Source organism: Myotis myotis, unplaced genomic scaffold (assembly GCF_014108235.1).
Source record: "Myotis myotis isolate mMyoMyo1 unplaced genomic scaffold, mMyoMyo1.p scaffold_m19_p_8, whole genome shotgun sequence".
Taxonomy (NCBI): domain Eukaryota; kingdom Metazoa; phylum Chordata; class Mammalia; order Chiroptera; family Vespertilionidae; genus Myotis; species Myotis myotis.
In genome coordinates this window covers 31,866,080-31,880,789 of record NW_023416390.1, presented here as the reverse complement: position 1 = coordinate 31,880,789, position 14,710 = coordinate 31,866,080, and the positions used below count along the sequence as shown (strand labels likewise).

The 14,710-nt window shown below is 59.8% G+C and overlaps 1 protein-coding gene across 3 annotated transcripts; it reads left to right on the top strand.

The window, feature by feature from the left end:
• Positions 1-517: 517 nt before the first annotated feature.
• On the top strand, positions 518-9,207 carry ECEL1 (endothelin converting enzyme like 1). Of its 3 annotated transcripts, none has more exons than XM_036320890.1 (18): positions 518-672; positions 1,602-2,489; positions 3,086-3,154; positions 3,262-3,372; positions 3,453-3,545; positions 3,929-4,053; positions 4,736-4,958; positions 5,464-5,562; positions 5,835-5,909; positions 6,119-6,222; positions 6,517-6,575; positions 6,649-6,700; positions 7,229-7,296; positions 7,441-7,565; positions 7,900-7,965; positions 8,332-8,427; positions 8,602-8,678; positions 8,792-9,207. In XM_036320890.1, exons 2-18 carry the CDS (start codon positions 1,704-1,706, stop codon positions 8,889-8,891), a joined length of 2,328 nt encoding a protein of 775 aa, XP_036176783.1. In that variant the 5' UTR covers positions 518-672; positions 1,602-1,703; the 3' UTR covers positions 8,892-9,207. The 3 variants fall into 3 exon arrangements, with proteins under 3 accessions (XP_036176783.1, XP_036176781.1, XP_036176782.1); XM_036320888.1 differs by having other exon boundaries at positions 1,476-2,489; XM_036320889.1 differs by lacking the exon at positions 518-672 and adding an exon at positions 690-990 and having other exon boundaries at positions 1,476-2,489.
• The last annotated feature ends 5,503 nt before the right edge of the window (positions 9,208-14,710 follow it).

Here is a 14,710-nt window from a genome sequence, read left to right as displayed (position 1 = left end):
TTGGTGAGGGAGGGTTATACCCGCACCCAAACCCCAGATGTCCTGGGGGAGGAGGGAGAGCTGGGATGGGCCAGGCAGTCCCTTACTGAAGTCCGCTCTGCGCCTGGCGCTGTAAAGGCACAAGCAGCAGCTTTCCGAGGAGTCCTCTTTGGGCGGGCTGTGCTCCAGGCCTGTGGACGCTGATGGGACGGCCCACGCGCCGTCTGCAACCTGAACCCTTTATCGACGGGCTGGTGGAAACCCCCGAGTGGGGACACGGGATCGGAGGGACCCCATCCCGAGATTAGCAGGCGCCCTCACTCTTCCCCGGACGCGGTTGGAACTGGAATCCCCGAGCCCGGAGTCAGAGCAAGACCCTCGGGAGCGTGTTCCCACAGCTGTCGTCCCCGCCCCCGAGCTGCCAGAGCTGCCAGGTAGCCGGGATGGAGACAGGAAGGAGGGGGAAGAAGAGGGCGGGAGGAGGAGGGTGGAGCCGCCGGCGCGCCCCCTCCCTCGGGGCCGGCGGGCGGCGCGGAGCCGTGCGGCGGCAGAGGAGGCGGCGGGCGCACGGAGAGAACGATCGCCCCCGTTCCAGCTCTGGTCGGGCTGCGGCTCGGGCTCGGGCTCGGGCTCCGGCTCGGGCACGGGCTCAACCCGTTCTGTTCCCGCTCGGCCCGGGTGCGCACCTGATGGGTAAGTGGCACTCGGTCTTCTGCTGCCGCGGCCACCAACGCAGCCACCTCCGCGCCGCGGCGAGCCTCTAGCCTAGGCTTTGTCTGCGTCCTCGCAGCTCTCTCTCCGGCTGCGGCTGCGACTCCGGGCTCTGCTCTCTGGCTCCGCGGACTGTGCGGCGCGGTGCGGTAGGCTCAGCGTCCAGACCTCGGGGCGCGCGGAGCCGGCTCCCTCCACGCTAGGGGTGAAACTTCGCCCAAGTTTGGGTTCCAAGGAGAACCTGTTGAAGCCGGGAGTAGCCCAGGCGGGACGGGGAGCTGCAGACTGTACTGGGTCCAGGTTCGTAGGGCCGTCGGGGGTTCCGACTCTTTCTGGGCCAGACGGCAGGCGACGCTTGAGAAAGGGGCATTCTAGCTATTGAACAGGGCTGGGGGTCTCCCTGTTGACATCCGCGAGGACCGTTTGTTTTTTCAACCGCTTTCTCGAACGTCTAATTTCGGGGAGCTGAAGGCGGCTTCAGTGCCCGCATAGACGCTCTCCAGACCGCACCTCCTTTCTCCAGTTTCCGCTTTCCCCCTCCCCCACCGGCCTTGGCCGTAGCAGGTCTTGGACAAGAAAGGCTAAGGCAAGAGAAACAGTCTTTCATTGAAGGCCTACTACGTACCAGGTCCAGTGCCTGGTGCTCCCAGCTTTCCACCTGGGGCCTCCTAAATCTGCGACGGGCATAGGTGTTCAGGGAAAGAGGAGGCAGGTCAAAGGGTGCATCGGTGGGAAGTGGTGGCCACTCTGAGCCTTCCCCTTCCCTCATTCTCCTTTTGGCGCAGGGAGGCCAGGCGCCAGGGCTGCTCGCTGTTGGGGAGGCAGATGACCTCCAGCCTCGGGACCCAGGCCTGCACCCCCCTCCGTCGGGCCCCAGTGCCTCTCTAAGCCTGCATCTACCCTTCCTGTAGCTGCGGCCTGGGGGGCCATGCGGAGGCCAGACAGAAGGCCGGCGGCCGGGTGCATCCTGTAGCGGAGATCGCCAAGGGCTGCAGGGTGGCGCCGACAGCGCCATGGAGGCCCCATTTTCAATGACTGCGCACTACGACGAGTTCCAGGAGGTCAAGTATGTGAGCCGGTGCGGCACGGGGGGTGCGCGCAGGACCTCGCTGCCCCCTGGCTTCCCGCTGGGCGCTGGGCGCAGCGCCACCGGGACCCGGGCTGGGCTGCCACGTTGGAACCGGCGCGAGGTGTGCCTGCTGTCGGGGCTGGTGTTCGCCGCCGGCCTTTGCGCCATCCTGGCCGCCATGCTGGCGCTCAAGTACCTGGGCCCGGGCGCGGCGGGCAGCGGAGCCTGCTCGGAGGGCTGCCCCGAACGCAAGGCCTTCGCGCGCGCCGCCCGCTTCCTGGCCGCCAACCTGGACACCAGCATAGACCCGTGCCAGGATTTCTATTCCTTCGCGTGTGGTGGCTGGCTACGGCGCCACGCCATCCCCGACGACAAGCTCACCTACGGCACCATCGCGGCCATCGGCGAGCAGAACGAGGAGCGCCTGCAGCGCCTGCTGGCGCGGCCCGGGGGTGGGCCGGGTGGCGCGGCCCAGCGCAAGGTGCGTGCCTTCTTCCGCTCGTGCCTCGACATGCGCGAGATAGAGAGGCTCGGCCCCAGGCCCATGCTTGAGGTCATCGAGGACTGCGGAGGCTGGGACCTGGGTGGCGCCGCCGAGCGCCCGGGGTCCTCCGGACACTGGGACCTCAACCGGCTGCTGTACAAGGCGCAGGGCGTGTACAGCGCCGCCGCGCTCTTTTCACTCACCGTTAACCTGGACGACAGGAACTCCTCACGCTATGTCATCCGCGTGAGTGTCCCCCGCTCCTCAGGTACCCGCCAGCGGCCAGGAACCCGGGGTGCTGGCCCCGCTTCCCATAGACCCATCCCAGAGGGGAGGAGAGGAAAGAGGAAGGGAGCGTGCGCTGGCAGAGCTCGGGAGGAGGGCGCAAGTAATTTCCCTGGAGTAATTGCGGTGTTTAGCGGAGCCGCAGGAGCTGCAATTTCCCAGCCCTCTTGCAGGCTCCGTGAGCACGGAAGGAGGTGTGTGCCCTTGAGCCCTGAGGGGCTGGGGCAGGCCAGATGCTGGGCCCTAAATGTCAATACCTCCTTGCGAATGCTCCTCACAGGTGGAGAAAGGGAAGGCTTTACAGGAAGTAGGATTGGGAGTGGGAATGGGGAGGTGGGGCCCTCCCCTCTATCATCCCCAGGCTACTCAGGCTAGACCGGTAGAGGTAGGGGCTTCTACAGCCTCTTCTCTGGATAGTGGGAGGGGCTAGTGTCTTTGTGTTCCTGGGGTTGTGACAATGGATGTCTTGCTATTTAGACATTTGAGTGGGAATTCAGTTCTTTTGCTTGAACCTGGCTTGTTGAACTCTGACCTCTGACCCCCACCTCTCTCTCCAGATTGACCAGGATGGGCTCACCCTACCAGAGAGGACCCTGTACTTAGCTCAGGATGAGGACAGTGAGAAGGTGTGGGGGCAATGGGGTGGGGTTGCAGGGAAGGCCTGGGGCTCGGGGAGGAATGGACCAGGACCTAGCAATGATCCTCACCCTTGACATGCCCCATCCTGGTGCAGATCCTGGCAGCTTACCGAGTGTTCATGGAGCGCCTGCTCAGCCTACTGGGTGCCGATGCTGTGGAGCAGAAGGCCCAGGAGATCCTGCAACTGGAGCAGCGGCTGGCCAATGTGAGCAGGGGCACTGCTGTGGGCTGGGGGGAGGGGACCATGGGGCAGGGCTGGGTCAACCTGATCTCCATCCATCCCAGATCACAGTGTCAGAGTATGATGACCTCCGTCGAGACGTCAGCTCCATGTACAACAAGGTCACGCTGGGACAGCTGCAGAAGATCACTCCCCATGTGAGTGTAGTCTGGCCCTGGTGGGTGGGTGGGAGGGGGTGCTGATCCTGAAACTGTTGGGCCATCCCCTCCACAGGACTCCAGTATCTCTCGTGTCTCCCTAACCCAGTGGTTCTCAACCTGCTGGCCTTTTAAATACAGTTCCTCATGTTGTGACCCAACCATGAAATTATTTTCGTTGCTACTTCATAACTGTGATGTTGCTACTGTTATGTATCATAATGTAAATATCTGATATGCAGGATGGTCTTAGGCGACCCCTGTGAAAGGGTTGTTCGACCGCCAAAGGGGTCACGACCCACAGGTTGAGAACTGCTGCAACCCCTTCCCTATGCTCTGTGGTCCCTGCCACCCCCACCCCCACCCCCACCCATGGCCCGCAGCTGCAGTGGAAGTGGCTGCTGGACCAGATCTTCCAGGAGGACTTCTCAGAGGATGAGGAGGTGGTGCTGCTGGCCACGGACTACATGCAGCAGGTGTCCCAGCTCATCCGCTCCACACCCCGAAGGTACAACTGCCAAATACCCATCCCAGGCCCTTCCCCCATACCCCAGACCCATCTTCTTGGGGAGCTATGAATTCCCACCCCTGTGCAGGAGCCACATGGGGAGGCATGTGAGGAGCACTGGAGTGGGAGTCCTGATCCCTAGGTTCAGACGTGGTTCTCTCACCTACTCTGTGGAACCCTGAGTAGGGCTGTGAGTTTCCCGAGTTGCAGTTTCCTCATCTGGGGATAGTGAGGCTTGAGTGGGTCTGGACGTCAGAAAGGGCAAGTGTGGCCACAGCTCTACCACCCCAGGGACACCCTGGAGAGAGCCTCCCTGCTCTCTGCCCACCTTGGGGAGGAGCGGAGGTCTCTCAAGGCCAGCTCTGGGGCACACAGTCACCAGAAGTGCCAACTCTCCCACCCATAGCAAGTCAGAAAATGATGCTGGCCTGTGACCTGTCAGCATCAGGTGCTCTGCTCCACGGCCAGAATGTGTCCTGCTGTGTGTGTGGACCCAGTCCTTTTTCCTGACCAGGCCACTCTAGGTTCTGCCTCCGTGTGCTTGGAATGACCCTCACTACTGGGGGTGCTAGGTCCGACCCCAGGCTCAGGAGTATGGGCGGTAGGATGGTAGGATGGTGCATTCAGGTGGCCCAAGCATGTGAGCCTACCTGGACACCCAGCTCCTTCCCCTGGCCCTCAGGATCCTGCACAACTACCTGGTGTGGCGCGTGGTGGTGGTCCTGAGTGAGCATCTGTCCCCACCGTTTCGAGAGGCTCTGCATGAGTTGGCACGTGAGATGGAGGGCAGTGACAAGCCCCAGGAGCTGGCCCGTGTCTGCCTGGGCCAGGCCAACCGCCACTTTGGCATGGCTCTTGGCGCCCTCTTTGTACATGAACACTTCTCAGCTGCCAGTAAAGCCAAGGTCAGGCTGCCCTGGTCTTGGGGGTGGGGTTATAAGTGTGGAACTGGGCATGGAGTCCTTGTATGGCCTTGGTCTGAGGATGGGGAGCCCCACATATCCCCATGCAGCTAGGGGCAGCGGGCTAAGTTTAGGGCTCTGCCCTTTCTGAGGCTACAGGTTGGTTTCACCAGGTCTCCTCCCCCAGGAAGCCCACCTGGTCTGTCAGCCAGTGGAGGCCCTCCCCACTAAGCTCCTGCCCATCCTTCTCTGCCATGCTCAGTTGGCTTGGTCTTAGGAATGCATGCGATCATTGCTGGGGCAGTTCGCCCCCTTCCAGACTGGGAGCTTTTTGTCTGAGGTGCAGGGCCTGGATCCCCACCTCCAAGGTCACCCCTTGGTGCTCAGTACCAGCCCTGAACTTAGAAAGTGGTGCTGAACGATTAGGTGACCCCTCGTACCAGGTGCCGGGGGCCCAGCTCTAAGCCCTCCTGGGTTGATCCTTGAATCCTGAGCCCTGACCCTGCAGGTGCAGCAGCTGGTGGAAGACATCAAGTACATCTTGGGCCAGCGCCTGGAGGAGCTGGACTGGATGGATGCTGAGACCAAGGCGGCTGCTCGGGCCAAGGTGAAGTGCGATCCTGCAGGTGATGGGGTGATCAGCTTGAGGCCCCCCAAGGGATGCGCTGATTTGTTTGTTCTATATTATTGAACACCTATGAGCGCCTAGGGCTGGGATAACAAAGGAGACAAAGGTGCCTTTTATGGAGTTGGCATGACCCGGTCTGCTCTTCTCCATCCTTGAACTCCCCTCTAAGCTGGAGCTAGAGCTTTCTCTTTGGTGGGTAAAGGGCTATCACCTGAGGCTCTGGCCCACTCTCACTGCCCTTTTGACTATAGCTCCAGTACATGATGGTGATGGTCGGCTACCCAGACTTCCTGCTCAAACCCGAGGCCGTGGACAAGGAGTATGAGGTGGGCTTGCCCCCTGGCCTGTACCTGTCCAGCCTGACCAGCTGGGTTTCTCCAGGCCCCTGTCCAAGACCTCCAGGGAGCCCACTACCACTGCAGAGGAGCCACAGCCAGCCCTCAGCTGATGGACCTTGGGAGGGCATGTGGCCTGCCTGGCGCTCGTCTGGCCCTGCCCCTGGCCTGCCGCTGAGTGCTGCCTGTCCCCTGTGCAGTTTGAAGTCCACGAGAAGACCTACTTCAAGAACATCTTAAACAGCATCCGCTTTAGCATCCAGCTCTCAGTCAAGAAGATCCGGCAGGAGGTGGACAAGTCCACGTGGGTGCCTGGCCCAGAGCTGGGGGGGCCAGGGAAGTGCCATGGAGAGAGGGCACCTTACTAAAGCCAGGAGGCTGGTGGGACAAACTGCCTCACACCATGCTGGTGCGAGGGGCACAAGGCCTGCACAGGTTGTGGGTGGGGCTGTCAGCTTTGGAGATCATTGGGGAGCAGCTTGAGGGAGGCCTGGACATGGCTGTAGGCTGGACCACCAGAACAGCCTTCAAGAAGTTGGCTAGGAGGGTTGTGGAGGAGCGTGGACCCCCCGCAGCTGACCTCAGCCTTCCTCCACAGGTGGCTGCTTCCTCCACAAGCACTCAATGCCTACTATCTACCCAACAAGAACCAGATGGGTAAGGGGCATGTCCTGAAAGGGGCAGGGCTTGGAGGTGGGCGGGTCTCCTGCTTACCGCACCCTCCCTGTAGTGTTCCCTGCTGGTATCCTGCAGCCCACCCTGTATGACCCCGATTTTCCACAGTGAGTACGGAACCTGGCCTTGTCTGCGAGGTGGGTGGGGGCTGCTCACACTGCTCCAAACCTGGGCTGGGTCCAGGAGCCATGATATCTGTAGACCCTGGGTCTTCCTAGTCCTACTTCATCCTTGGTTATTTAGGACATAAATAGTTTTTTTTCCCTTTCTCTTTAACGCCCTTAGTCCCCCCTTACCTAGTTTGAGATTTCATCAGGTGTTTCAAAGATGGAGCAACCCTAGTGATGAGGAAAAAGGCATATCCCATGTGTGCCTCCATTTCCCTCCTGCCTCCCTCCAATCCTGTCCCCTCCCCCCACCCCAGTTCTGTGAGGTGTTATTTCCTAAAAGGCAGGTGCGCAGGTATAAATGGCCCCTTTTACATATCCCACAAGGAAGCTGAGGCAGGAGTGCCCTGGCACCATGCAGACACCACGGGGTCACCTCCTAGCCTGGCCAGGGCCTCCCGGGGCCTGGGCAGCAGGGAGGCACTTTCAGAACACAGGTGGGGCCTGACGCTGCTGCTGTGGGCCCAGGTCTCTGAACTACGGGGGCATTGGCACCATCATCGGGCACGAGCTGACCCATGGCTACGACGACTGGGGTGAGGCCTGTGGATTGAGGGGATGGTGGCAGTAGGGGGTAGGGTGGTGATGGGCTGATTAAAACTCTACAGGGCCCCTCTGTCCTCAAGCCTGGGCTCTGGGAGTGAGAGTTAGTCTCAGCCCATCCTGCCCGTTCCCCATAGGGGGGCAATATGACCGCGCGGGCAACCTGCTGCACTGGTGGACAGAGGCCTCCTACCGCCGCTTCCTGCGCAAGGCCGAGTGCATCGTCCACCTCTACGACAACTTCACTGTCTACAATCAGCGGGTGAGACCCCCTGACCTCCCTCAGCCCCTGGGACCCAGCTCAGCACATAACAGGAGCGTGTGCACACACACGTGTACACACACATGTGCCCAAACAAACCTTGTGGAGGTCCCTGCACATACATCCAAGGATGCATGCACACTCTCACAGACATATGAATGAGCTCACACAGACTCACCAGAGCCACAGGGCACAAAGGGATTGGAGTCCCTCCTAAATCCTCTTGGAAAGGGGAGGACAGGGCAGGGGTAGGGGTGGGCGGGGGCCGAGGGTGCAAGGCCTGAGGAAGGTCAGTGGGCCCCATGCAGCCTCCGGCCTTTTCCTTTCTGAGCAGGTGAATGGGAAGCACACACTTGGCGAGAACATCGCAGATATGGGGGGCCTCAAGCTGGCCTACCATGTGAGCTGCTGGGGCTTGGCCCTCCATCCCTTCAGGGGAGGGGTGGGGGCTGATGGGGACTCAACCAGAGATGTAGCACCTCTTTCTCCCTGTTTTACTGTCCTCTGGCCTAGGGGGTGCCAGACAGGGGTCCTCAACAAAAGGAAGGACTCCCAGGCCCTGCATTCCAAGAGGAGGGAGGGCTGCCTGGAGGGGTGGCACCTACCTGGGGCTAGCCTTCCTGGGAGGAAGCTCAGCTTGGAGAGCGTGGAAGGAGGGAGCTGGGCCCTCAATGTGCAGAGCTGGGGCTGACTGGGTGGAGGGTAAGTCAGGTTGCCCCGCTGTGGGCACTGCAGCTCCATGCACTTGAACCTCCTGAACCCCCAGGCTTATCAGAAGTGGGTGCGGGAGCATGGCCCAGAGCACCCACTGCACCGGCTCAAGTACACACACAACCAGCTCTTCTTCATTGCCTTTGCCCAGGTGGGCCATGGGGCTGGTAGGTGGTTGGGGGTGGGGACAATGCCTCTGTGGGTTCTGAGGGGAGTTAAAGGCCTAGTGTGCTGGGGGTTGTGGGAAGGGTGTTGCAGGGCTTGGGCAGTGAACTCCTGGCCTCATCTCCCACTCTCCTCCCCTGCACCCCCACCCCGGGCCCAGAATTGGTGCATCAAACGGCGGTCACAGTCCATCTACCTGCAGGTGCTGACCGACAAGCACGCACCTGAGCACTACAGGTATGCTGCTGGGCCACACCCTTTCCTTGTATCTGGGATGGAAGCAGGTTCTTATGGGAAGGGACAGCTGGGGTATGCTGGGACCCACACTTTATGGATCTCTTCCACCCCAGGGTGCTGGGCAGTGTGTCCCAATTTGAGGAGTTTGGCCGGGCCTTCCATTGCCCCAAAGATTCGCCCATGAACCCTGTTCACAAGTGCTCTGTGTGGTGAGCCGGCCGCTCCACACCCACCCGCACGCCCCCACTGTCCTGCACGAATTGCCTGCTGCTGGCCCCTGGCCCTGGCCCTGGCCCCAATCTGGGTGCCACCTGCCTTCCCAGGCCCTTCAGGACCTCAGTCCCTGCTGTCCATCACTTTAGGGATGACTCAGAGCAGGGATGAGGTTGGGCTCTAGGAAGGCATGGGAGAGATGCAGGGGTCTCCAGATTTGACTCTAGTCAGCCAGAGCCCGTGGCCAGGCCGGACTCTCGAGGCCCCACCTTTGCTGTGTTCTTGCTGCTATGTCTGGTCAATAAAGCTGCTGTACTGTCAATTCTGCCTCTGGGAAGGTGGGGCTGGAGGAAGGGTCTCCTCTGGGAGGAGGTTCAGGCTTTTAGCACCATCGGGACTCTAGGCGCCTTCTTGTCCCCTCCTAGTGACTTGGTTGAGCTGCCTCTGTCCTGCCTCCCCAAGCTTTTCTGTCTTTGTCACCAATGACCCATTTCCCCCTTCCCCAAGTCCTGCCTAGGCTCCTGCCCAGTTCTGGGGGTGCCCCAGACCAGCCTCGTGGGTACCGGACACCCAGCCCAGTGGTGCCCCATGCTCCACGCGCCACCCAACCCTCTGGCCTAGGATCCTGGCTGGAATTGGAATCCTTAGGCCTAGCCCTCTTGCCTGGGCTCCCCAAATTCCCCACATCCGCTCAAAACCATTTCTCCTGTCTCCCTGCTGGCTTAGAGGAAGCCTCGGGTCGGGGGCCTGTGGGGTGAGCTTCCAGGGTCACTTCTGCTGTGTGGTGAGAAGTGCGGCAAAGCCTGGATATCTTTCCCCTTCCATCTTTGCCCAGCTGGGGGGCCCATTGGGGAATGGGCATGTGAGGGAAGGTGGGCCCAGGAGCCCTGGGAGAGGAATAAGGTTCCTGACCTGGAGGCTGGTCCAGAGCTGGTGCCCAGGATGCCCCGTGAGCCTCAGCTGCCAGCTGCTGCCTGGGAGTCTGATGCCCAGTGTGTAACCCACCTGGGGAGTGCCCACCCTGCTGGTGAGATTGTGTCCGGCAGGCATGAGGCTACCTGAGACCCCTCTGCCTGATGGGTCCCCGCTGGGCTCACTCAGTGTCGATGTTGCTGTTACCTAGAGCTTGGGACTCCTCACGCTCCTTTGGGGAGAACAGGGAGATCAGCGGGTCAGAGGGGTGCAAGCCAAGGACATCTGGAGGACAGAACCCGCTGTTTCCAAACTGCTTTTCCAGACAGAGCCCAGAGCATCCTCACTGCCACTCAGTGAGGCGGATAGTGGCAGGGACAGCCCCTTTCACAGATGGGGAAACTGAGGGGTCACGTGCCCTCTCTGAGGCCACACTGCTTTTGTCAGCTGATGGGCATGTCTTGGCTGCCAAGTCCTCAATCTCTGGGTGTCCTAACATATTCAGCATCAGCTCTCAGTGTGTCTTAGAAACCATGCACACAGCACAGACACCGGCCACTGTGTTGTCTGCCAGGCCCTGTCTCAGCCACACTGGGGATTAGATTACTCTGCTGGGGTGGAGGGCGCGAGCAAACAGCCCGCCGGCCCACTGGGCCTCAGTTTCCCTTTTAAGTGAGGAGCAGGAACAAGTGGTGATGCGGTGAGTGTAGATATGGCCTGGGGTGGCTACTGAAGGGCTGGCTGCATCCATCCCCGGAGGGCAGGCTCCCCGCGCAGCAGGCCTCAGAGCCCGGCTCACCAATGTCAGAAAGCAATCTTTGGCTAAGCTTTTAATAGCTGGGGAATAAAGGAGGCAGGATGGCTTACAACTGCACTTAAGCTTCCGGGCAGCATCTGTGTCCTGTGTGCGGGGGGCCTCGAGGTTCCCAACCTCTGCATCAGACCTTGCTTCAGCCATCCACAGCCATGAGACCAGGGTCACTGCTGAGTTGCCTTGACAGATGATTCCATGTCTCTGTACCCCAGGAGATCATCAACAAACCTGGGGGTGCGGGTGAGGGGTGCACTTACCTGTGGTAGAGCCTCCCACCCCCTCACCCCTGCCCAACTCTGAGTCCTCAAGGCCAAGGATGCTGGGGTCACCCTCAGCCCTGTGAGTACCAGCTCTGTGTGTACCAGCCAGGCCTCTGGATTTGGGAAGGACTTGACGTCAAATGAAGAGGCGAACTTGCGCCCCAGTTTCCCTGCCTTGCGTCTCAGAGGAGACATGGGTGTCGGCAACCTGGGATTTCTGGTCACCCACTGGTTTCCAAACTGCTTTTCCAGACAGAGCCCAAGAGCATCCTCACTGCCCCTTGGTGAGGCAGATGGTGGCAGGGACAGCCCCTTTCACAGATGGGGAAACTGGGGGGGGGGGGGGGGTAACGTGCCCTTTCTGTGGCCACACAGCTGATGGGCGTGCCGGGAAGGGGCTCAGGGATTATGGTGCCACTGAGCAGCCCTGGGCCCCAGGCCTTTCCAACCCATTCTGTGGAGCTTGGATTCAAGTTTCTGCCACCCAGATGGTTGCATCTATGCTGACCAGATGTCCAGCACCCTGGGGGTCCCAAGTGCCCCAGCTTGTGAGGTGCCCCCATGCACTATTTTTAAATGGCTTGGGCCTCTATTCCAAATATGCTGGGACCTCTCTATGCAAATGCCTCCAGGTCTGGTTTATCGGAGGCTGGCTTGGCTTTCTCCTCATGCCCCATTGGGTGGGTTGGCCCTTTCCCACCCCATGCCCCCCACACTGGGCTGCACCCCAGCTGACTCCCCTTTCCCAGGAACTACTGCAAAGACTGGGTGAAGTCACAGGCTTTGCCAGAGGTTTGGGGTGCTGGATGGGGCAAAGCCCTTTCACTACCTCTTCTCCTTTCTCCCCCTTTCTGGGCTCCTCACCCCTCCCAAAACAGGCTCGAGAAGCCCCCTTTATTAAAAAGAGCACTTGCTAACTCTGGCTAGTGTGGTTCAGTTGGTTGAGTGTCGTCCCATGCACGGTTCCGATTCCCGTTCAGGGCACATGCCCAGGTTTTGGGCTCCATCCCCAGTGGGGGGCGTGCAGGAGGCAGCCCGTCGATGATTCTCTCTCATCAATGTTTTTGTCTCTCCCTCTTTCTTCCTCTGAAATCAATAAAAACATTTTAAAAAATAAAAGGAGCAATTTCCCTTTTCCCCCGCTGGCTCCAGCCTGGCCCAGAGCCTGAGCACTGTGTGTCCCTGAGGCTGTCCTGGCGGCCCCCTGCAGCAGGACAGGGCAGCGGGCAGGGCTTGAGAGTGCGGCGTCCCTTTGTGCCACGCCTCGGTAGGAGCAGAGCTGGCTGGGAGCGGTTGGTCATTACAGATGTAATCTTGCCACCTCGCTCCCCTTACAAAGCAGAAGAGGCTACAACCCATTTTTGTTTAAATGGCATTTCCCCTTCCTGCACCCTTTTCATCACCACCCCAGCCAGCAAGGGTAGAAGGGGGCTTCTGGAGAAACCCAGACCCATCAGGCTTTGGACCCAGGCAGCCCTCCTGGGTCTCAGTAACTGCAGTTGACCACGCTAAGCAGTCCTAGGGAGCATTTTATCGAGAAAAATGCAGGCCATTGAGCCTGAGCCACCATTTTTAAACCCTTCACGCTCTCATTGAGGATTTGAGGGCAATACGAAACTCAGCTTGTCCTCCCAAAGGGAGCCCTTGCCCTCTAACCTCCCTTTTTAGTGTGGAGGCCACACATTTGACGGCATCCCTGAGTGGGACCTAGGCATGTACGTCACCTGTGTCCAAGGAGCAGGGCTCCTCTGCAGCTGCTCCCGGGCCACCTGGTGGCACCCCTCCCTTTGGGGGACACTAGTTGCGCCTTGGCCTGGCCTTTCCTGCAGTCTTCGGAATGAACCCTTGGTGTCCTGGAAGGGGCCCTGCCCCCTGATCCCTCTTCCGTGGCCTGAGGAGGATTCCCTCCAGGCCCAGCACCTGCCTTTGTCCCAGCTGCGGTTGGTTCACGTGACATGGGTTGTAGCTCATTTTGGGGCCTCCTCATCTGCCCGAGTTGGGGATTCCCAGCCCTCACTTGTTTATAGCCCATCTTTTTTTTTAAAAAAAATATATTTTTATTGATTTCATAGAGGAAGAGAGAGAGAGAAACATCAGTGATGAGAGAGAATCATTGATTGGTTGCCTCCTGCATGCCCTCCACTGAGGATTGAGCCTGCAACCCAGGCATGTACCCTTGACCGGAATAGAACCCGGGACCCTTCAGTCTGCAGGCTGATGTTCTATCCACTGAGCCAAACCAGCTAGCATCTTTGAGGCTCCGCCCACATGTTCCCCTGGCCATGGTCCCCCCACTGCTATCTGGGTGTGCCCTGCTGTACAGAAATATGTTGGCCCCATGGATTCCCCCCACCCCGTGCTGCTTCCTCCTAGCCCTCCTTGCCTCCCCATGTTGAATAGAAGGTGCCCAGAGGGCTGCACAGCACACTGTTCATTCGGTGGCCCAGGTCCCTTTGAGCGGCTCCTGTGAGCGGGCTGGTGTCCAGTATGAGCTCATCAGTGCGAGGGGATGAGGCAGTACCTGGCTCCAACCTCAGTTGCTACCCAGCACCCGGGAGCCTCTGGCAGTGGCTCAGGTTGGTTCACTGGGCCAGCACGCAGCTCAAATTCCCCAGCTGCTGTCACGTGATGCTGTTAAGCCGCATCTCTCCTTGCCTGTACTTTGCATAAATAATAAAACTCTCCCACCTTCCTGTAGGACCAAACCGTTGCAGGGGCGCTGGCAGGGATCTGTGTGGAGGGGTCTGCAGCTATTTTCCCTCCCACTGAGGAGCCCAGGCCAGCAGGGAGGGGAGGGGTGCTGTGCTGGCTGATGACCAGTAACTTGCAAATCCAGTGAGCAAAGAAAGGGACAGAACGGGGCATCAAGGCCTGGAAGCCTCCCGCTGAGGGTGGACGGTGGCCTCACACTTTAGGACAGGGAACAGCTGTTTCCTCCCTAAGGGGCACATCAGGAGACGCAGCCTGGTTCCTGGGCCCCCAAGCCAAGTGCATCACGTGGCAGACTGGGCATCCCCAGTGGCAACGTCATATCAAGGGGAACTCCGGATGCCTTTGACAGGGCTACTGCCTGGTTTGTGCTCTGGTAGCAAATGCTGAAGCTCTGCTCTGTGGAGTACCCAGACCTGGCTATGCCTGGGATCCAGGGGTGCAATGGAAGATGCTGCGCAGCTTCACGAGGGAGCCAGGGACTCCAGGAGGCATCCTCCAAGGGGCAATGGCCTGTCACACAGATGCCAACCCGGGGACACCTGATTCTGGAACTAGGGAGGATGATGGAGTCAGGTGGTAATGTCAGCCCCAAGGTGAGGACAAGACACAGCCAGCAGGCCCCTGCTCCTCAAGTCCCTGAGGCAGTGGGCCTGTTCTTACCTATCAGGACACTTCGGGTGTCAGCCACCAGAGCCATGCTGGCTGGTGCGGGAGCAAGGGCTCACAGGGGCTGCATAAGCAGGGGCTCCCGGTCTAGCTGGGCCAATGGCGCCCCCTAGAGCCCAGTTTAAGCTCTGCAGGGATTTACTGGGCTTGAGAGTCTGGTGGGGCCCAAACACCTGTGGGTTCCCCTCTGGATGTCAGGGGTTTGGGTGAAAGGGACGAAAAGTTCTCCCCCACTCCCCGAGTGCCTAGTCCCGGGATCTCTATGCTTCACCTCATTCGCAGCTTCACTTCAACCCTTGGGGTGGAGGGGCACTGAGATGGAAGGGAATCATCTAAAATCTAGCTCCATTGGCACCTTCGCCTGTCAGCCTGGCACCCACCCAACATGGTTCTTGGGTGTCCTGGGGGAAGAGGATGTAGGTGCTGCAACCCCTCCCAATTTGCTCATTTTCCAT